The 23162-nt window shown below is 38.1% G+C and overlaps 4 protein-coding genes across 4 annotated transcripts; all 4 read left to right on the top strand.

Moving 5' to 3' along the window:
- Positions 1–922: 922 nt before the first annotated feature.
- Positions 923–2443, top strand: LOC137658349 (cuticle protein AMP4-like). Its single transcript, XM_068393021.1, has 3 exons — positions 923–978; positions 1381–1589; positions 2228–2443. Exons 1-3 carry the CDS (start codon positions 970–972, stop codon positions 2421–2423), a joined length of 414 nt encoding a protein of 137 aa, XP_068249122.1. The 5' UTR covers positions 923–969; the 3' UTR covers positions 2424–2443.
- A 4237-nt stretch (positions 2444–6680) lies between these two features.
- On the top strand, positions 6681–7413 carry LOC137659270 (cuticle protein AM1159-like). The gene is made up of 2 exons (XM_068394299.1): positions 6681–6859; positions 7218–7413. The coding sequence occupies exons 1-2, from the start codon at positions 6681–6683 to the stop codon at positions 7411–7413; spliced, it is 375 nt and encodes a 124-aa protein (XP_068250400.1).
- Positions 7414–10619: 3206 nt separating this feature from the next.
- On the top strand, positions 10620–12066 carry LOC137658347 (cuticle protein AMP4-like). The gene is made up of 3 exons (XM_068393020.1): positions 10620–10646; positions 11035–11243; positions 11850–12066. Exons 1-3 carry the CDS (start codon positions 10638–10640, stop codon positions 12043–12045), a joined length of 414 nt encoding a protein of 137 aa, XP_068249121.1. The 5' UTR covers positions 10620–10637; the 3' UTR covers positions 12046–12066.
- A 3823-nt stretch (positions 12067–15889) lies between these two features.
- LOC137658346 (cuticle protein AM1159-like) lies at positions 15890–17101 on the top strand. Its single transcript, XM_068393019.1, has 3 exons — positions 15890–15913; positions 16252–16460; positions 16792–17101. Exons 1-3 carry the CDS (start codon positions 15905–15907, stop codon positions 16985–16987), a joined length of 414 nt encoding a protein of 137 aa, XP_068249120.1. The 5' UTR covers positions 15890–15904; the 3' UTR covers positions 16988–17101.
- The last annotated feature ends 6061 nt before the right edge of the window (positions 17102–23162 follow it).

Genomic DNA, 23162 nt, shown 5'->3' with positions numbered 1-23162 from the left:
TTCTCCGGTTTGGCTGGGACCTACAACAATCAACTACCTACCATATAAATCAACAGTCATCTCAAAAGCTGGTCCCACTGCTAATGAGCAGATGAACATAACTACATAAATATAAAAGAATAATTGTTCACAAATAAATTCCGGGTAGAAATTACCTTCGGATTACAAAGTATGTTAAGTATATTTATAATTGATATATATTTTTCCCTTTGATGTCGGAGATTCTTGAGTAATGAGCATTTTAGGTCTATCTAACATTATCTAAGGCCTAAGGAATCTTGGAACTAAAGTATCTTACTGGGGACCAAATGTTCTTTAGGACCTAAATCAAACTATAAGGTCTTTATTTGTGCGTTTAAGGAAAACAAAAAATGTTTTTGAGACCACAAATGAGAACTATGTATCAAAAAATATACCAAATGGGCTTTGAGACCTAAATATTTTGAGACCACAAGATCCTCGGACCAATAGGCCTTGAGATCGAAACCTCTATGGAAAAAATGATTGTTACGTAAGCTGAAGACCTCCTTTCCTTCAAAGACCAGAAACTTGCATTTTCAACCTTGGCACCGAATCCCTTCCAGCCATCCTTAAAGAGAGAGAGAGAGAGAGAGAGAGAGAGAGAGAGAGAGAGAGAGAGAGAGAGAGAGAGAGAGAGATAAGTAAATCACCTAAACCCGTTTATCAAGTCTCCAACATTGACCGTGATTTGATAAGATGTTATCTGAGAGGCCACAAACAAGTGTCCTATTTCCTTTTCTCACAAACTAAATCTTCGACAAAAACAATAAGTTTCTTTCACCGATCGTCTCCCTTCCCACTTTACTCCCTCTCCCTTCCCCCTACCCCCTTCCCACCTCCCTCAACACAAAGGGGAAAGGGAGAAGGAGCACAGCTGAAAGTTGGGATATAAAGAGGACTCGACTGACCCGAGGAAGTAGTTCCTCCGCAGCAGGTGCATTCGTCAACATGAAACTGGTGAGTGGAGAGAAGTTTGGTGCAGAGGAACTTCTTAATACGTATTACAAAATCATGTATACATATACACTTTCTATAGGTGATAGAAATCAACATAGTGTTGTGTTCAATAGGGATAGATTTCTACTTCACATTGGGATAAAACCTTAATCTCTTTTATTTAGAAGATAGCTACCAACTGCAATTATTAGTAGCTGCCTTGCCTCTCATTTGGAGGGACTAGAGTTTGATCTCAATGCTAAGTAAAGTAGAAATTTACAAAAACAAATAGTATATTGTATATCTATAAATACATTCAATGTGAAAATTAAACTAGTAATGCATCTAATGGATCACGTATAAACCTCTCAATTATAATTCGTCTTTCCCTTTGGCTTAAAATTCCCTGTATATCATTTACAGATCCTTATTGCTTCCCTTGTAGCAGCCGTTGCTATGGCTGACGAGCGGCCCTTGGCGAGCCCGGTTATCGCCATCCTGAAGAACGAACAACACACCCCAGATGAGTTCGGAAATCACAACAGCGACTTCGAAGCCGCAAATGGAATCGAAGTCCACATCTCGGGATCCCAGGGAGAGAGTGGCGGAGCCAATGTCATTGGATCATGGAGGTAATTTAAAGATAATACAGGGTCTTTTGGGAGTAACCGATATTGGATCGTATTTGCTGAGTATCCACGTTACAGGGTCTTGGAGTAAACAATCAAGGGATAATGTTAAACTTGCTAACTACTGTACATGTTCTGGTAATCTTTAGGTATCTCAGTCCATGTTCTCCCAAGGCAATTCAGGTCTGATCTAATAACCAAGTGATAACTTAACTTCTAGAGTTACTCATAAGACGACGACTCAACACTCACAAAAGACTTGTGGCAAATGTCTCCTTAACGCTTAGGGTGCCAAAAAGTAAGGGTGGGGTACACCTGGGATTTTACAGCTAGCTTTAATAGATTTTGGTCCTACTTCTCGTTTCGAAGGGGGGGGGGGAGCGACTGAATCCTTCTAAACGTCCTACCATTAATTTCTAGCTATTCTTAACTGATTTTGGTTCCACTCACTAAACCTATAGCTACTCTTCTATTTTTAGTTACCAAGAGGGGTGGACCATAATATTTCTAAATAAGCTACCCTTAATATCTAACCATGGTTAAGGGACACACTAACAATTAACAAATGATCAAAGTCCCGATACTCCAAAAAATACTCAAGGTCCAACATATTCACCTTGTGGTATTCCGTCTTCTTACAGCTACCCTCTGGAAGATGGAACCATCGCCAGCCTCAAGTTCGTGGCCGACGAGAACGGATACCAGCCCGAGTCTGACCTCCTGCCCGTGGCCCCACACTTCCCCCACCCCATCCCACAGTTTGTCCTCGACCAGATCGAGTTCGCCAGACTCGAAGACGAGCGAAGGGCCCGAGCAGGAATCAGTGCTGAAGAATAAATTCATAACGTCGACGAAATTGCTGATATAAATATCTCTATTTATTAAGAATTTGATAAATAAATTATTCTGAATTATCATATTTTTCATTTGTGTTTCCTTTACTGAGAGAGAGAGAGAGAGAGAGAGAGAGAGAGAGAGAGAGAGAGAGAGAGAGAGAGAGAGACTACCTTCCTTTTAACCCCTTCTTTTACACAATACTAGCAATTTAGACATCGCCAAGACAAATACTATCTTCCTGGAAAAGATATGATGACAGAGTCACCAAGGTGATCCGCTTAGGGAAGGACCACAGCTGTCCTTGACAGAAGGTAATAGGATTTCTGGAAAAACTTCCTGGAAAACAGAATAATATTTTTATGAACAAACTGACACATACTTGATTCCTGGGCGAGATAGGAGTATTTCTAATTCAGGAATGCCTTTGGGTATAGGTTATTACCAATATAATATAAATACAGTATTACAAGGTATTTGTAGCTTATCTTCATTTCAAGCTTATCCCACTTTGCAAGGTCGCTATTTTTTGAAAGACATTTCCTATTTCTTCTGTCTCCGATGTCCTCCACTGTGAGATCTTCCTCCACCTTCTCTTTGGTCTCCCCCTCCTCCTCCTACCTGGAACATCCATCTCCCACATCCTCCTCCCTACATACTCCTGGTCTCTCCTCATTACGTCCCCGAACCAGTGGAGTCTCTTTTCTTGGATTTACTTTGACACCTCTGTAACCTTTGTTGTTCCCCTTACCAACTCATTCCTAACCCTATCTAGTCTCGTGATCCCAGCCATCTATCTTACCATTCGCACCTTCTGCAACATCCATTTTCTTCTCAAAGGTCTTTTACATGGGCCAGGTCTCTGTACCATATGTCATGGCAGGTCCCACTACAGTTTTACGAACCTTTCTCTTTAACTTTAAGTTTATCCTTCGATCACACAACACTCCTGACACTCTTTTCCAATTGTTCCAACCAGCTTGAATTCTACTGTTCACTTCCGTTTGGAGCTCTGCTGTTTCCTCAACATATGACCCTAGGACTTGAATTTTTCTGTCCTCTTTACTATTGCTCCCAGCATATGTAAGTCATTTAATTTGTTCTGCAGGTTCCAACACATATACTCTGTTTTTATTCAAGTGATCTTTAGCCCTCTGCTCTCCAATTCCTCTCTCCATCTCTACAGCTTACCCTCCAATCCTTCTCTGGTTTCATCACACAACTATATCAAAATTAGATCTATATATATATATATATATATATATATATATATATATATATATGTATATATATATATATATATATATACATATATATATATATATATATATATATATATATATATATATATATATATCAGAATATAAATGCTTTATTCTTTAATGTAAAATTATATACCTGATCGTTAGTCAACCACATTTGGGTACAGCTATACAGAAGTAGTATAAGGTATTAAGAACCTCGTAATGAAATAAATAAAATACATATGTATAAAATTTTGAGGACAGTTGTCCTGTTTAAGTATACAGTGTGCATGGGCAACCTGAAAATACTGAGAAGAAACAAAAAACAACTAGAAAGAGAAACAGTTTGGACGAGACTGTAATTTGTGCCAATCAACGGGCATGAGTCTCGCAGCTTCATCCCCAAAATATTCAATTTAAATTAAAGTCTCTCAATTGCAACAAAATCTTGATGTAACGAAGAAGATTAATGCCAAAATTGCAAATATCTTACGGTATGAAATGAAATAAATTGAAAATAAAGTTAATAATGATAAAGGAAGAAAGATATCACTTAGATAAAAAAAGACATTACGGCTGAAATGAAAGAGATGAAACTGATAAAACTAAAGACAACTGACAAAGGAAAAAATAGACTGATAGATAAAAACACTGTTATTTTAGGTCATTGGATTAAAGATTAAATAGATAAGATTATAGTCAACACTAAGAAAGGAAAGAGAAATTTCGAGATAAAAACATGACCATCATTAGCAAAGAGTAAAAGGAAGAAAAAGGACAGGTATATCCTTCAATCTTTTCCAGCCACTATTAGGATCTGGAAGAGGATAGACCTTTGGCATTGCAATGTAGAATGTCAATGTTTGAAACATTACGGAGATGTTCTCAAGAGACAAATGGATTTAACATCTTTGACACAGTCGAGGGATTTATATACCAGCTTCGAGAAGTTGAGCAAAACCGATGACAATCCAAGAGGTTCAAGGTCACCTAAGGAAGGTAAGATTGACCTCTCAAAAGTATTTAAAAATTGGTTAATGGTTATGAAAGGTCATCCTTTCTAATCTTGAAAAAAAGGGTCAAACTCTTTTTAATCAATACACGGCAGATTAGGGTACTTAAAGGTCACTCGTGAATGGCAGAGGTTAGGGAGAGGACAATGTCACAGGGACTGACCTTATATACATATGAAACCAAACCCCTCTCCACCCAACCTAGAACCAGGGAGGCCTAGGTAATAGCTGCTTGTGACTCAGCATGTACACGTATATGCTCCCAAAAACCCCCATCCATAGCTCACAAGGATGGTGTGGTTGCAGACATTACACGAACCTGAGGAGTGTGATCTTGTCTTGAACTCTAGTCCAATTGATTGCTAAACAGGGACGTTTCTAATAGCCTAAAACGACCTTATACGTATTAAATATATCTCTTTACCTACCAAACACAACCATACATACTGTGCATACACCATAAAATGTAAAATGAAGTGTAAAGAATTCTCTCTCTCTCTCTCTCTCTCTCTCTCTCTCTCTCTCTCTCTCTCTCTCTCTCTCTCTCTCTCTCTCTCTCTCATTAAAAATTCCAAACTGTCCGCCAGTCTTCAAAAATTTTTAAAATCACTCACATCTGAGAAAAACCGAATTCCAAACAAGAACGACCCACCTGCCTTGACCGTGACCTTGAACAGGAGGGGCTTAAGAGGTGTTGGGGAGGGAGAGGGGGATTTGGGAAGGGGTGGTCCTTAGGCTGACAAATTCTAGAGACAACAAAAAGTAAACAAACGAGTTTTATTTGTGTCGGTAACTTTGACCTCTCTTTTGAACGTTTGAATTTGGTCACACAGGAAAGACCTTCGACGTTCTGATTAATATCATTGTTATTTTATCATTGAGAGGCCGATGGCACTGGCAATCCAGTGGTTCCTAACTAAGTCATCGCCAGCAAAGACAAGAGAGATGATTTGGAAACAAAAAGAATGGCTGGGGCTTCTAACGCTCCCCGGTCTGAGGAGGACCATCTTGTTAACATTCTCCTTTTTTATTTCATAAGTTTTGATTACCCTTTTACATTCCCCAAGTCCTCCCCATGGTTTTATCATTATTGTCTTATCATTTCCTCTTTTTTAATTTCCATTTACTGACAATTTAATCTCTTTATCTTTTAATTTTCCTATTACACAAAATTTACCAATTCCTTAATCTATTTACCTATACAATTTCTTAGCTATTATTTACCCATTCATCCACCATTTTCCTTCTGGCTCTCCATTTCTCAACCTAATTTCCCCATGGAAATCTAGTTAATCCATCATCTTGAATTTTTCATCTACTTGTTTTTTCCCCTTATGCAGCATCATTCATCTAACTCTCCCTAATTTTCCCTTTCAAAATTTCCTCCAACACCACAAAACTATAAGTTTCCCTATTCAACTCCATTTACAAAATGCACCTCCATCAATATGTTCCCCTCCCCACCACCACTTCATTTCTCTAAATTGCCTTGAAGACAAGTCGCTCAGAGGACACCGTCTGCCACAGATATAAAAAGTGGGAGGGGCCCAGAAGGATGCTGGGGGTATATAATAAGACTCTCGTGACCACAGGGCAACAGAGTAATCCTGCAAATCCTACCGGAAACATGAAGCTGGTGAGTGCTTGATACTTGCAAATAGTTTTCAGTTTATTATGTTCTCTTCCAATCCCATCAGTGTTTAATTTCTCTCAATGAGCATTTGTGTATTGTTTGTTATATTCATTTTGCATTAATATGTCTTTGGTTGTGTGTTCATCCTATCAGGCAAACTTGTCACCAATTCATTATTCCTCAAACTTAATTGTATTTGATTGATTATTTACCTGTTTTCTCTACACATTGAATTGTAAGTAAAAACATTCAATTGGAACATTCCAATACTTGATATTCCTTCCCCCATTCGACCCTTCCATCTGAGTCTCACACAACCCATCTCTCTGTCCCTCTGAAGTTCGTAGCCGCCCTCCTCGTGGCCTCAGTCATGGCAGACAAGATGCCCCTCACCAACCCGAGGTTGGCCACCATCCTCAAGAACGAACAACACACCCCGGACGAGTTCGGAAACCACAACAGCGACTTCGAGACCGAGAACGGAATCGAGGTTCACATCTCGGGATCCCAGGGAGAGTCCGGAGGCGCCAATGTGATTGGCTCATGGAGGTAAGGGGATCTTAAATAGCTTTCTTTGCTTTTCTGTTTTCTTTGTTTGCTTTCTTATTTCAGAGAGAGAGAGAGAGAGAGAGAGAGAGAGAGAGAGAGAGAGAGAGATTCCTTAAGGTTAAATAAATTATTAAAGATTGGAGAAGAGAGATTCCTTAAGGTCGACTAAAATATTAAAGATATTTAAATCTAATCTAAGATACTCTATCTAGGAAAGCTTGACGTTTCCCAAACAATTCGGGATCTGGAGATCCCTAGCTAATGTAGATCCTATTGCTCCTTGAATTATTCATTATCTCCCAATCCCTGAACAATCCACGTCCTAGTAACTGACCCTGTGGTACCCCTTCCCTTCCAGCTACGTCCAGGACGACGGTAGCCTCGCCAGCCTCAAGTTCGTGGCCGACGAGTTCGGATACCAGCCCGAGTCTGACCTCCTGCCCGTTGCCCCACACTTCCCCCACCCTATCCCACAGTTCGTCCTCGACCAGATCGAGTTCGCCAGACTCGAGGACGAGAGAAGAGCCCGACAAGGAGTCAGCGCCGAAGATTAGGCGAATATCACGACCCACCTGAATAGATACGTAGAACAGATACTTCACCTATTTATTTATTTAATGTATATAAGATATTCTTGTCAATGATACATATTTATAAATATATCATCAAACGATAACCTTCTTTATGATTTTTCCATCATCCCATAAAAATATTTTGCCCATTCATATGGATTCCTCAAAAGAATACATTATTATCGATATAATTGCTTGTAATGCAGAAGTGTAAAGAAGTCAAAAGATATTTCTTCACAGCATAACATTTCCTTTCCTATAAGAGAGAGACAGAGAGTGAGAAAGAAAATCTAAACATAATTAACCCTTTAAGCGTCATTATGCGTATTCTACGTATTATAAGTACGGCCATTTCTATATTTCTCTTTTATTATTGATGCGCATGAATATACAAAAAAAATTCAAAACCTATATGTTAATGGAAAAATATTAAATTTATTCTCACATAAGATTAAAAATGTATATCCATAGCTCTTAATGCTTTTGCGGACGATGTACCAAATTAAACAGACTTCTACAATGAGTGATAAACATTTCTTTGTAGTGGTGGGATTACAAGGGTTAATCCTTTTAAACCTCCTTTAAAAACTTAAAATAGCCAGTGAATGAAATCAATATTTTTTTCAAAATTGCAGCCTCAGTATGAATGAGTGAAAATCTCTCCTTTAGGGCATAATGCGATATCAATTGATGCTTTTCAGAGTTTCGTTATAATTTGTGTTTGTTTACTGATATCCAGATAGTGGTTTTTAATGTGTGACGCGGATAGTTGACGGGTTATCAGTTTCCCATTTAACTTAGGAAAATTCTTAAGGAGATCAATGCAGAGTAACATGAAGTAGTTTATAATCAAAAGTCTTACGTCATTAGAAAGATCATTCAAATTATGCAGTTTTCGGGTGAAAATAACAATATCGTAAATGATATTAACAATTGATTATTTTCATAAGTTCTTGAATAACAATATAGCTAACATTGAAAGTGTGAAAATACTACTACTACTACTACTACTACTAATACTACTACTACTACTACTACTACAAACTGTATCAGAGCCCTATAAATGATAACATCCACAAAGGTGTCTCAATAAATTCAATATGAAATTCAATCTTTTATCAATTGAATTAAATTGACTGGATATCCTATTAACAAATCTTCCTAATAGCTACCATCAAGTGGGCGGAAAGTGGGCGTGGGTATGAAGAATGTGGGCGGATTGTGAGTACCAGATGTGGATTGGGGGCGTGGAGGAAATCTCCTCCATTTATTAAGAAGGGAAATATCTTCATTAATTGATTGTAGGTTAAACAACGTTTGATTAGGTTAGCTCCTTGGATGGGTGACCGATAATAAATACTGACAGTTTCTGAGAATGATTGTAGGGAGAGTTGGGAGCATGAGTCTCGCAGTTTCATCCCAAATTTATCTATTTCATAGTAAAGTCTCTATCAAATGTAAATAAATGTTAATCTGATGATGGAGATTAACGTCAAAAATACAAATATAACAATTAAGGAAATACATTAAAAATAAAGTCAATAATGATAAAGGATGAAAGAGATTGCTTATTTATTATAACTAATAAATAACCATAAAAAGAAAGAGGTTAAAGTTTTGAGAGAGAGAGAGAGAGAGAGAGAGAGAGAGAGAGAGAGAGAGAGAGAGAGAGAGAGAGAGAGAGAGAGAGAGATGTAAACTAAAAAAATAGCTAAAGATTATTCAAAAATAGGAAAAAAGAAATGTCATGAAAATGAAAGGATAATGAACAATCAGAGGCAATAATAACTAAATTGTTCCAGTCACAATTCTGACTGTCTGTCTGTTTGTCTGTTAATTCAAAAAAATTATACCAGAATAAACATTAAAAAACAATAAATAGTTACTTACATTTAGGCATAAAATGACCATCGTCCACTGTCTGATCTGCAAAGGTAAGAATAAAAATTATTATTATTATTATTATTATTATTATTATTTTTATTATTATTATTATTATTATTATTATTATTATTATTATTATTAATATTATTATTATTATCATTAATATCTTATGAATGATTTTCTTAATGATTTTCATTATGAAATCTTTTTAATGGAAGTAGTTACAGGTTGCAAGTTAATTCAGAAAAGCGATATATATATATATATATATATATATATATATATATATATATATATATATATATATATATATATATACACACACATATATATATATATATATATACACACACATATATATATATATATATATATAAAACAACCTTTCCAATTTCAACAAGCATTATCAGGGTGAACTTGCCAGAATTTTACTCTTCTTCAGTTTGTCTGGGACCTACTACAATCAGCTACCTACCAGGTACCTCAACAGTCACCCTAAGATCTTGTGCAAGAACGGTTATTCATTATGTTCATTAAGAAAATATGTTAAGTATATTTATGACAAAAAAATCTTCCCAATTTATATCCGAGGTTCTTAAGGAATTGCCCTTTTTAGGCCTATTTAACATCATCTAAGGCGTATGGAATCTTGGGACCATAGGATCCTTCTGGAAACCAAATGTTCCTTAGGACCTAAATCAAACTATCAGGTCCTTATCTATAAGCTTTGTGAAACCATAAAATGCTTTTAGAGACCACAATTGAGAACTTGATTAAAGTATAGATACCAAAATGGTTTTGAGACCTCAATATTCTGAAACCAAAATATCTATGGAGGACCGAAATATCACGTAAGCTAAAGACCTCAATTCTTTCAAAGACCAGAAACTTGCATTTCCTACCTTGACACCGAATCCCTTTCAGCCATCCTTAAAGGGGAGAGAGAGAGAGAGAGAGAGAGAGAGAGAGAGAGAGAGAGAGAGAGAGAGAGAGAGAGAGAGAGAGAGAGAGATAAGTAAATCACCTAAACCCGTTTATCAAGTCTCCAACATTGACCGTGATTTGATAAGATGTTATCTGAGAGGCCACAAACAAGTGTCCTTTTATTTCCTTTTCTCACAAACCAAATCCTCGACTAAAACATAAAGTTTCTTTCACCGATCGTCCTTCCCACTTTACTCCCTCTCCCTTCCTCCTACCCCCTTCCCACCTCCCTCAACACAAAGGGGAAAGGGAGAAGGAGCACAGCTGAAAGTTGGGATATAAAGAGGACTCGACTGACCCAAGGAAGTAGTTCCTCCGCAGCAGGTGCATTCGTCAACATGAAACTGGTGAGTGGAGAGACGTTGGTGCAGAGGAACTTCTAAATACGTATTACAAAAACTTTACAATAGGTGACAGAAATCAACATAGGGTTGTGTTCAATACGGATAGATTTCTACCTCACATTGGGATAAAACCTTAATCTCTTTTATTTAGAACAAAATAGCTACCAACTGCAATTATTAGTAGCTCCCTTGCCTCTCATTTGGAGGGACTAGAGTTTGATCTCAATGCTAAGTAAAGTAGAAATTTAAAAAACAAATAGTATATTGTATATCTATAAATACATTCAATATGAAAATTAAACCAGTAATGTGTTAAATGGATCACGTATAAGCCTCTCAATTATAATTCGTCTTTTCCTATGGATTAAAATTCCCTGTATATCATTTACAGATCCTTATTGCCTCCCTTGTAGCAGCCGTTGCTATGACTGACGAGCGGCCCTTGGCGAGCCCGGTTATCGCCATCCTGAAGAACGAACAACACACCCCGGATGAGTTCGGAAATCACAACAGCGACTTCGAAGCCGCAAACGGAATCGAAGTCCACATCTCGGGATCCCAGGGAGAGAGTGGTGGAGCCAATGTCATTGGATCATGGAGGTAATTTAAAGATAATACTGGGTCTTTTGGGAGTAATCGATATTGGATCGTATTTGATGAGTATCGATGTTACAGGGTCTTGGAGTAAACAATCAAGGGATAATGTTAAACTTACTAACTACTGTTCATGTGCTGGTAATCTTTAGGTATCTCAGTCCATGTTCTCCCAAGGCAATTCAGGTCTGACCTAATAACCAAGTGATAACTTAACTTCTAGAGTTACTCATAAGAGGACGACTCAACACTCACAAAAGACTTGTGGCAAATGTCTCCTTAACGCTTAGGGTGCCAAAAAGTAAGGGTGGGGTACACCTGGGATTTTACAGCTAGCTTTAATAGTTTGGTCCTACTTCTCGTTTCTAAAAGTCCTACCATTAATTTCTAGCTATTCTTAATTGATTTTGGTTCCACTCACTAAACCTATAGCTACTCTTCTATTTTTAGTTACCAAGAGGGGTGGACCATAATATTTCTAAATAAGGTACCCTTAATATCTAACCATGGTTAAGGGACACCCTAACAATTAACAAATAATCAAAGTCCCGATACTCCAAAAAATACTCAAGGTCCAACATATTCACCCTGTGGTACTCCGTCTTCTTACAGCTACCCTCTGGAAGATGGAACCATCGCCAGCCTCAAGTTCGTGGCCGACGAGAACGGATACCAGCCCGAGTCTGACCTCCTGCCCGTGGCCCCACACTTCCCCCACCCCATCCCACAGTTTGTCCTCGACCAGATCGAGTTCGCCAGACTCGAAGACGAACGAAGGGCCCGAGCAGGAATCAGTGCTGAAGAATAAATTCATAACGTCGATGAAATTGCTGATATAAATATCTCTATTTATTAGGAATTTGATAAATAAATTATTCTGAATTATCATATTTTTCATTTGTGTTTCCCTTACTGAGAGAGAGAGAGAGAGAGAGAGAGAGAGAGAGAGAGAGAGAGAGAGAGAGAGAGAGAGAGATTACCTTCCTGTAAACACCTTCTTTTATACAATACTAGCGATTTAGACATCGCCAAGACAAATACTATCTTACTGGAAAAGATATGATGACAGTCACCAAGGTGATCCGCTTAGGGAAGGACCACAGCTTTCCTTGACAGAAGGTAATAGGATTTCTGGAAAAACTTCCTGCAAAACAGAATAATATATTTATGAACAAACTGACACATACTTGATTCCTGGGAGAGATAATAGTATTTCTATTTCAGGAATGCCTTTGGGTATAGGTTATTACCAATATGATATAAATACAGTATTACAAGGTATTTGTAGCTTATCTTCGATTCAAACTTATCCCACTTTGCAAGGTCGCTATTTCTTGAAAGACATTTCCTATTTCTTCTGTCTCCGATGTCCACTGTAGGATCTTCCTCCACCTTCTCTTTGGTCTCCCCCTTCTCCTCCTACCTGGAACATCAATCTCCAACAACCTCCTCTCAACATACTCCTGGTCTCTCCTCATTACGTGCCCGAACCAGTGGAATCTCTTTTCTTGGATTTACTTTGACACCTCTGTAACCTTTGTTGTTCCTCTTACCAACTCATTCCTAACCCTATCTAGTCTCGTGATCCCAGCCATCTATCTTACCATTCGCCCTTCTGCAACATTCATTTTCTTCTCAAAGGTCTTTTTCATGGGCCAGGTCTCTGTACCATATGTCATGGCAGGTCCCACTACAGTTTCACGAAACTTTCTCTTTAACTTCAAGTTTATCCTTCGATCACACAACACTCCCGACGCTCTTTTCCAATTGTTCCAACCAGCTTGAATTCTACTGTTTACTTCCATCTGAAGCTCTGCTGTTTCCTCAACATATGACCCGAGGTACTTGAATTTTTCTGTCCTCTTTACTATTTCTCGCAGCAATTACAGTATGTCATTCAATTGGTTCTACAGGTTCCAACACATATACTCTGTTTTTGTTCAACTGATCTTTATCCTTCTGCTCTCCAATTCCTCTCTCCATCTCTACAACTCACCATACAATCCTTCTCTGGTTTCATCACACACAACTATATCAGAATTAGAACTATATATATATATATATATATATATATATATATATACATATATATATATATATATATATATATATATACATATATATATATCAGAATATAAATGCTTTACTCTTTAAGGTAAAATTATATACCTGATCGTTAGTCAACCACATTTGGCTACAGCTATACAGAAGTAGTATAAGGTATTAAGAACCTCGTAGAGCAATAAATAAAATACATATGTATAAAATTTGAGGATAGTTGTCGTGTTCAAGTATACAGTGTGCATGGGCAACCTGAAAATACTGAGAAGAAACAAAAAACAACTAGATAGAGAAACAGTTTGCACGAGACTGTAATTTGTGCCAATCAACGGGCATGAGTCTCGCAGCTTCATCCCAAGAATATTTAAATTACATTAAAGTCTCTCTCAATTGCAACAAAATCTTGATGTAACGATGAAGATTAATGCCAAATTTGCAAATATCTTACTGTATGGAAAGAAATAATTAAAAATAAAGTTAATAATGATAAAGGAAGAAAGATATCACTTGGATAAAGAAAAAGACGTTACGGATAAAATGAAAGAGATGAAACTGATAAAACTAAAGACAACTGACAAAGGAAAAATTAGACTGATAGATAAAAACACAGTTATTTCAGGTCATTGGAGTAACCATTAAATAGATAAGACTACAGATAACACTAAGAAAGGAAAGAGAAATTTCGAGATAAAAACATGACCATCATTGGGAAATAATAAAAGGAAGAAAAAGGACAGGTGTCAATTAACGGGATATCCTTCAATCTTTTCCAGCCACTAATAAGACCTCAAAGGGGACAGACCTTTGGCATTGCAGTGTAGAATGTCAATGTTTGAAACATTACGGAGATGTTCTCAAGAGACAAATGGATTCAACATCTTTGAAACTGTCTGGGGATTTTTATAGTAACTTCAAGTTGACCAAAACCGAGGACAATCCAAGAGCTTCAAGGTCACCTAAAAAGGTAAGAATGACCTCTCAAGAGTATTTAATAATTAGTTAATGGTTATGAAAGGTCATCCTTTCTAATCTTGATACAAAAAGGGTCAAACTCTTTTTAATCAATACACGGCAGATTAGGGTACTTAGAGGTCACTCGTGAATGGCAGAGGTTAGGGACAGGACAATGTCATAGGGACTGACCTTATATACATATGAAACCAAACGCCTCTTCACCCAAGCTAGAACCAGGGAGGCCTAGGTAATAGCTGCTTGTGACTCAGCATGTACACGTATATGCTCCCAAATACCCCCATCCAGAGCTCACAAGGATGGTGTGGTTGCAGACATTACACGAACCTGAGGAGTGTGATCTTGTCTTGAACTCTAGTCCAATTAATTGCTAAACAGGGACGTTTCTAATAGCCTAAAACGACCTTATACGTATTAAACATATCTCTTTACCTACCAAACACAATCATACATACTGTGCATACACCATAAAATGTAAAAAGAGGGATACAGAATTCTCTCTCTCTCTCTCTCTCTCTCTCTCTCTCTCTCTCTCTCTCTCTCTCTCTCTCTCTCTCTCTCTCAATTAAAATTTCCAGACGGTCCGTCAGTCTTCAAAAAATCTCAGAAAACCGAATTCCAACAAAGAACGACCTACCTGCCTTGACCGTGACCTTGAACAGGAGGGGGTTAAGAGGTGTAGGGGAGGGAGAGGGGGGTTTGGGAAGGGCGGGGGGGGGGGGGGTCCTTTGGCTGACCTCAAATTCCGGAGGCAACAAAAAGTAAACAAACGAATTTTATTTATGTCAGTAACTTTGACCTCTCTTTTGAACGTTAGAATTTGGTCACATAGGAAAGACCTTCAACCTTCTGATTAATATCATTGTTATTTTATCATTGAGAGGCTGATGGCAGTGGCAATCCCGTGGTTCCTAACTAAGTCATCCCCAGCAAAGACAAGAGAGAAGATTTGGAAACACAATGAATGGCTGGGGCTTCTAACGTTCCTCCGTCTCAGGAGGACCATCTTGTTAACATTCTCCCTTTTTTTTATTTCATAAGCTTTGATTCCCCTTTTTCATTCCCAAAGTCTTCCCCCATGGCTTTATCCTTATCGTCTTATCATAAGATCATTTCCTCTTTTTCATTTCCATTTACTATCAATTCAATCATTTTTTCATCTTCCTAATATAGAAACTTTATCAATTCCCTAATCTATTTACCTATACAATTTCTCAGCTATTATTTACCCATTCATCCCCTTATTTTCTTTCTGGCTCCCTGTTTCCCAACCTAATTTCCCTATGGAAATCTATTTAATCCATCATGTTGAATTTTTCATCTACTTGTTTTCCCCCCTTATACAGCATCATTCATCTGAACTCTCCCTCATTTTCCCTTTCACAATTTCCTCCAACACCACAAACTATAAATTTCCTTACTCATGTCCCCTTACAAAATGCACCTTCATCAATATGTGCCCCTTCCCACCCCCACTACATTTTCCTAGATTACCTTGAGGACAAGTAGCTCTAAGGAGACCGTCAGCCAGAGAGAAAAAAAAGTGGGAGGGGCCAAGAAGGATGCTGGGGGTATATAATGTCACTCTAGTGACCACAGGGCATCAGAGTAATCCTGCAAGTCCTACAGGAAACATGAAGCTGGTGAGTGCTTGATACTCGCAAACACTTTCAGTTCATTATCTTCTCTTTCATTTCAATTAGTATTTAATTTCTCTAAATAATTATTTGTGTATTGTTTATTATATCTAATTTTACATAAATAGGTCTTTGGTTTTGTATACATGCTATGAGGAAAACTTTTAAACAATTCATTATTACTGAAATTTAATTCTATTTAATTGATTATGTACTTGTTCTCTCTACACATTAAATTATAAGCAAAAAAATTCGACTGGAACATTCCAACGCTTGATATTCCTTCCCCCATTCGGCCCCTTCCATCTGAGTCTCACCCAACACATCTCTCTGTCCCTCTCAAGTTCGTAGCCGCCCTCCTCGTGGCCTCAGTCGTGGCAGACAAGGTGCCCTTCACCAACCCGAGGTTGGCCACCATCCTCAAGAACGAACAACACACCCCGGACGAGTTCGGAAACCACAACAGCGACTTCGAGACCGAGAACGGAATCGAGGTTCACATCTCGGGATCCCAGGGAGAGTCCGGAGGCGCCAATGTGATTGGCTCATGGAGGTACGGGGATCTTAAATGGATTTTCTTTGCTTTACTCTTTTCTTTGTTTGCTCTCTTATTTCAGAGAGAGAGAGAGAGAGAGAGAGAGAGAGAGAGAGAGAGAGAGAGAGAGAGAGAGAGCTATTTCCTAAAGTAGACAAAAATATTAAAGATATTTAAATCTATTCCAAGATGCCATATCTAAAACACCCTTGATATTCTTTAAACAATTTAGGATTTGAAGATCCCTAGATAATGTAGGTCCTATTGTTCCCTAAATAATCCATCGTCTCCCAATCCCTGAACAATCCAGGTCCTAGTAACTGACCCTGTGGTACCCCTTCCCTTCCAGCTACGTCCAGGACGACGGTAGCCTCGCCAGCCTCAAGTTCGTGGCCGACGAGTTCGGATACCAGCCCGAGTCTGACCTTCTGCCCGTGGCGCCACACTTCCCCCACCCCATCCCACAGTTCGTTCTCGACCAGATCGAGTTCGCCAGACTCGAGGACGAGCGAAGAGCACGAGAAGGAGTCAGCGCCGAAGATTAGACGGATATCACGACCCACTTGAATAGATACATAGAACGAACACTCCAGCTACTTATTTATTGAATGTATATAAGATATTCATGTCAATGATACAAATTTGTAAATATACTATCAAACGATAGCCTTCTTTAATATTGTTTTCCACCATACCATAAAAATATTTTGCCATTTCATATGGATTCCTCTGAAGATTATCATTATTATCAATATAATTGCTTGCAAAGCAGAAGTGTAAATATGTCATAAGACATTTCTTCACAGAATATCATTTCCTTCCCTATGAGAGGATCTACGATTAGCAAATGTTTCTCCTCTTTAGCATCAGATGTGGTTAATGGATTGTGAGTTGAGCAACATTTGGTTAGGTTGGCTCCTTTGATGGGTGACCGATAATGAATGCTACCAGTTACTGAGAATGACTATAGGGAGAGTTGGGAGCATGAGACTCGCAGCTTCATCCCAAAATTATCTATTTCATGGCAAAGTCTCTCTAAAATGTAAAAAAAAATTCAATCTGGCTATGGAGATTATTGTCAAAAGTACAAATACAACAAGAAAGGAAAAACATTAAAAATAATGTCAATTATGATAAAGGAAGAAAGAGATTACTTAGATAATAACATAAGTTACTGATAAAATGAAATAGATTAAATTGATAAAACGAGACATAATTGACAAAGGGAAAATGAGACTGAGAAAAAAATACTGATATTTGTGGTTATTGGATTAAACATTATATAGATAAGATTACAGATCACACTAAGAAATGAAAGAGAAATTTTAGAGATGAAAACATGACCATCATTAGCAAAGAGTAAAAGGAAGAAAAAGGACACATGTCAATTGATGGAAAATCCTTCAATCTTTTTCAGCCACTGCTAGGATCTGGAGAGAGAGAGAATTTTGGCGTTGCATTGTAGAAGGTCAGGAAGATGTTCTCAAGGTACAGAGAGATATAAGATATATAAAAGTGTCTGGGCATATCTATATGAGCATCGTTGAACTTTAGATGGTAGAAGACTTCAAATCAGTCAATCAATCAATCGTGAAGTTGAGCAAAATCCCTAACCTTTAAGGTCACCTACAGTAAGTCCTATTGAAATGACCTTTTCTAGTGAATTGAATAATTGGCTAATGTGTCGTGAAGGGCCATCCAATCTATTCTTCAAATAAAAGGACCAAATCCTTTTCAATCAACATATTTTGAATTCATATAAAAGGTGACAAACATTCAGGCAAATTAACACCATAAATTAGGGTGTTTTTACTTTTTTTTACAGTTCTCTATACTCGTCATTCACAAATAAACACACATACAGACAAAAGAATGTCCATGAAGAATACAAAATAAAAAATCTCTCCTCTTGTTTCCTCAAAATCTGAGAACGTCCCTCTGTGTTCAAGAAATCTGAGAACGTCTCTCTGTCTTCAAGGAATATGAGAACGTCCCTCTGTCTTCAAGGAATCTGAGAACGTCCCTCTGTCTTCAAAAAATCTGAGAACGTCTCTCTGTCTTCAAGGAATCTGAGAACGTCCCTCCGTCTTCAAGGAATCTGAGAACGTCCCTCTTTCTTCAATAAATCTGAGAACGTCCCTCTGTCTTCAAGAAATCTGAGAACGTCCCTCTGTCTTCAATAGATCTGAGAACGTCCCTCTGTCTTTAAGAAATCTGAGAACGTCTCTCTGTCTTCAAGGAATCAGAGAACATCCCTCTGTCTTCAAGGAATCTGAGAACGCCCCTCTGTCTTCAAAAAATCTGAGAACGTCTCTCTGTCTTCAAGGAATCTGAGAACGTCCCTCTGTCTTCAAGGAATCTGAGAACGTCCCTCTTTCTTCAAGAAATTTGAGAACGTCCCTCTGTCTTCAAAAAATCTGAGAACGTCCCTCTGTCTTCAAGAAATTTGAGAACGTCCCTCTGTCTTGAAAAAATCTGAGAACGCCCCTCTTTCTTCAAGAAATCTGAGAACGTCCCTCTGTCTTCAAAAAATCTGAGAACGTCCTCTGTCTTAAAGAAATGTTCCCATCAACCAGATCTAGGAAGACCCAAATTCCGAACAAGAACGACCAAACTACCTTGACTTTGACCTTGAACAGGAGGGGGTTAAGAGGGGAGGGGAAGGGAAGATTGGGGCAGAGGTAGAGGGTGGTCCTTTGGCTGACCTTAAATTCCGGAGGAAACAAAAAAGTAAACAAACGAGTTTTATTTGTGTCGGTAACTTTGACCTCTCTTTTGAACGTTTGAATTTGGTCAGAAAGGAAAGACGTTAGACCTTATCATAATATCATCGTTATTCTAGCATTCAGAGGCCGATGAGACTCGCAATCCAGCAGCCGATAAGAAAATTCTAGTAGAAAAATGAAAGAGGAATTAGATATGAAATGAAAGGTTCGTTAATTGTTCATCGTATAAAGTGGGACGACTTATTTACATTTTCCTTTTTATTTTTCGTATGCTTCACTTCCCCTAAAGTAGACAAAAATCCTAAAGATATTTAAATTTATTCCAAGATGCCATATCTAAAACACCTTTGATATTCTTTAAACAATTTAGGATTTGAAGATCCCTTGATAATGTACATCCTATTGCTCCCTAAATAATCCATCATCTCCCAATCCCTGAACAATCCAGGTCCTAGTAACTGACCCTGTGTTACCCCTTCCCTTCCAGCTATGTCCAGGACGACGGTAGCCTCGCCAACCTCAAGTTCGTGGCCGACGAGTTCGGATACCAGCCCGAGTCTGACCTCCTGCCCGTGGCCCCACACTTCCCCCACCCCATCCCACAGTTCGTCCTCGACCAGATCGAGTTCGCCAGACTCGAGGACGAGCGAAGAGCCCGAGAAGGAGTCAGCGCCGAAGATTAGACAGATATCATGACCCACTTGAATAGATACATAGAACGGATACTTCAGCTATTTATTTATTGGATGTATATAAGATATTCATGTCAATGATACATATTTGTAAATATATCATCAAACGATAGCCTTCTTTAAGAGTTTTCCATCATTCTATAAAAATATTTTGCCAATTCATATGGATTCCTCTAAAGAATATCATTATTATCAATACAATTGCTTGCAATGCAGAAGTGTAAATAAGTCACAAGACATTTCTTCACAGCATAACATTTCCTTTCCTAAGAGAGAGAGAGAGAGAGAGAGAGAGAGAGAGAGAGAGAGAGAGAGAAAAAAAAATCTAAACATAAATAACCCTTTAAGCGTCATTGCGCGTATTCTACGTATTTTAAGTACGGCAATTTCTAGATTTCTTTTTTATAATTGATACGTATGAATATACTAAAAAAATTAAAAACCTGTACATTAATGGAAATAAATTTAAATTTATTCTTGTATACGGTTAAAAATGTTGTATATCCATAGCTCTTAATTTTTTTGCAGTGGTGAGATTAAAAGGGTTAATCCTTTTAAACCTCATCTACAAACTCAAAATAGCCAGTAAATAAGATCAACAATTTTCTTTTGAAAATTGCAGCCTCAGTTTGAATGAGTGAAAATTTCTCTTTTAGGGCATAATGCGATATCAACTGATGCTTTTCAGAGTTGCTGTATAATTTGAGTTTGTGTACTGATATCCAGGTATTAGTTTTTAATGTGTGACGTGGATATCTGACGGGTTATCAGTTTCCCATTTAACTTAGGAAAATTCTTAAAGAGAACAATGCAGAGTAATATTATGTAGTTCATAAATTAAGCCGTTTTTGAGAGAAGAAAATAACAATATAATAAATAGTATTAACGTTTGATTATCACCATAATTTATTAAATAATAATATTATTAACACTGACCGTGTAAAAATACTACTACTACTACTACTCAATTTGTAAGAGATTCAAAAATGATGAATCCCATAATAATGTTTTAATGACTCAAACTCAAATTACCTTTTCATAAATTGAATTGTTCAATCATATACACAATCTAACTGGGTTTTGGTTAGCCCGGTCGTCGCCATCCTGAAGAACGAACAACACACCCTGGATGAGTTCGGAAATCATAACAGCGACTTCGAAGCTGCAAATGGAATCGAAGTCCACATCTCGGGATCCCAGGGAGAGAGTGGCGGAGCCATTGTCATTGGAACATGGCGGTAATTTCAAGATAATACTGGGTCTTTTGGGGGTAATCGATATTGGATCATATTTGTTGAGTATCGATGTTACTGGGTCTTGAAGTAAACGATCAAGGAATAATGTTAAACTTACTAAATACTGTACATATTTTGGTAATCTTTAGGTATCTCAGTCCATGTTCTCCCTACGCCATTCAGGTCTGACCTAATAACCCTGCGATAACTTAACTTCTAGAATTACTCATAAGAGGATGACTCAACACTCACAAAAGACTTGTGGCCAATGTCTCCCTAAATACTTAGGGTGCCAAAAATTAAGGGTGTTGTACCTCTGGGGTTTTACAGCTAGCTTTAATTGATCTTGGTCCTACTTCTTGTTTCGAAGCGGGCGAGCAACTTAATCCTTCTATAAGTCCGACCATTAATTTCTAATTATTATTAAATTGATTTTAGTTCTACTCACTAAACATATAGTTGCTCTTTAATTTCTAGTTACCAGGAGGGGTGGACCATAATACTTTTAAAAAAGTTACCCTTAATATCTAACCATTCTTAAGGGACACCCTAACAATTAACGATTTATCAAAGTCCTGGTACTTCATAAAATACTCAAGGTCCAACATATTCACCCTGTGGTACTCCGTCTACTTCCAGCTACCCTCTGGAAGATGGAAGCATCGCCAGCCTCAAGTTCGTAGCCGACAAGAACGGATACCAGCCCGAGTCTGACCTCCTGCCCGTGGCCCCACACTTCCCCCACCCCATCCCAATGTTCGTCTTAGACCAGATCGAGTTCGCCAAACTCGAGGACGAGCAAAGGGCCCGAGCAGGAATCAGTGCTGAAGAATAAATTCATAACGTCGATGGAATTGCTGATATAAACATCTCTATTTATTAGGAATTTAAAAACTAAATTATTCTGAATTATCATATTTTTCATTTGTATTTCCTTTACTTTGAGAGAGAGAGAGAGAGAGAGAGAGAGAGAGAGAGAGAGAGAGGGAGAGAGAGAGAGAGAGAGAGATTACCTACTTGTAAACCCCTTCTTTTACATAATACTATCAATTTAGACATCGCCAAGACAAATACTATTTTAATGGGAAAAAAATGACGATAGAGTCACCAAGGTGATCCGCTTAGGGAAGGACCACAGCTCTCCTTGACGGAAGGTAATAGGATTTCTGGAAAAACTTCCTGGAAAATGGAATAATATTTTTATGAACAGACTGACACAGATGTGATTCCTGGTCGGGATGAGTATTTCTATATCATGAATGCCTTTGGGTATAAGTTATTACCAATATAATGCGAATACAGTAATACAAGGTATTTGTGGCTTATCTTTTTCCACTAAAGCTTTTCCCGCTTTGCAAGGTCGCTTTTCTTGGAAGCCATTTCCAATTTCTTCTGTCTCCAATGTCCTCCGCTGTGAGATCTTTCTCCTCCATATCTGTTGTTAGACACCCAGTGCACCTTCTCTTTGGTCTCCCCCTCCTCCTCCTACCTGGAACATCCATCTCCAACAACCTCCTCCCAGCATACTCCTGGTCTCTCCTCATTACGTCCCCGAACCAGTGGAGTCTTTTCTTGGATTTACTTTGACACCTCTGTAACCTTTGTTGTTCCCCCTACCAAGTCATTCCTAACCTTATCTAGTCTCGTGATCCAAGCCACCCCTTTTCTTCTCAAAGGTCTTTTCATGGGCCAAGTCTCTGCACCATATATCATGGCAGGTCCCACTAAACTTTTATGTACCTTTCCCATTAACTTTAAGTTATCCTTCGATCACACAACACTCCCCACATTTTCCAATTGTTCCAACCAGCTTGAATTCTACTGTTCACTTGCATTTGGAGCCCTGATGTTTCCTCAACATTATGACCCTAGGTAATTGAATTTTCTGTCCTCTTTCCTATTTCTCCCATCATATGTAAGTCATTCAATTGGTTCTGCAAGTTCCAACACATACACTCTTTTTGTTCAACTGATCTTTAGCCCTCTGCTCTCCAATTCCTCTCTCCATCTCTCTAGTTTACCCTTCAATCCTTCTCTGGTTTCATCACACACAACTATATCAAAATT

The sequence above is a fragment of the Palaemon carinicauda genome, chromosome 19, assembly GCF_036898095.1.
Source record: "Palaemon carinicauda isolate YSFRI2023 chromosome 19, ASM3689809v2, whole genome shotgun sequence".
NCBI lineage: Eukaryota > Metazoa > Arthropoda > Malacostraca > Decapoda > Palaemonidae > Palaemon > Palaemon carinicauda.
The sequence above is the reverse complement of the archived record's forward strand: the minus strand, read 5'-3'. Positions and strand labels throughout refer to the sequence as shown.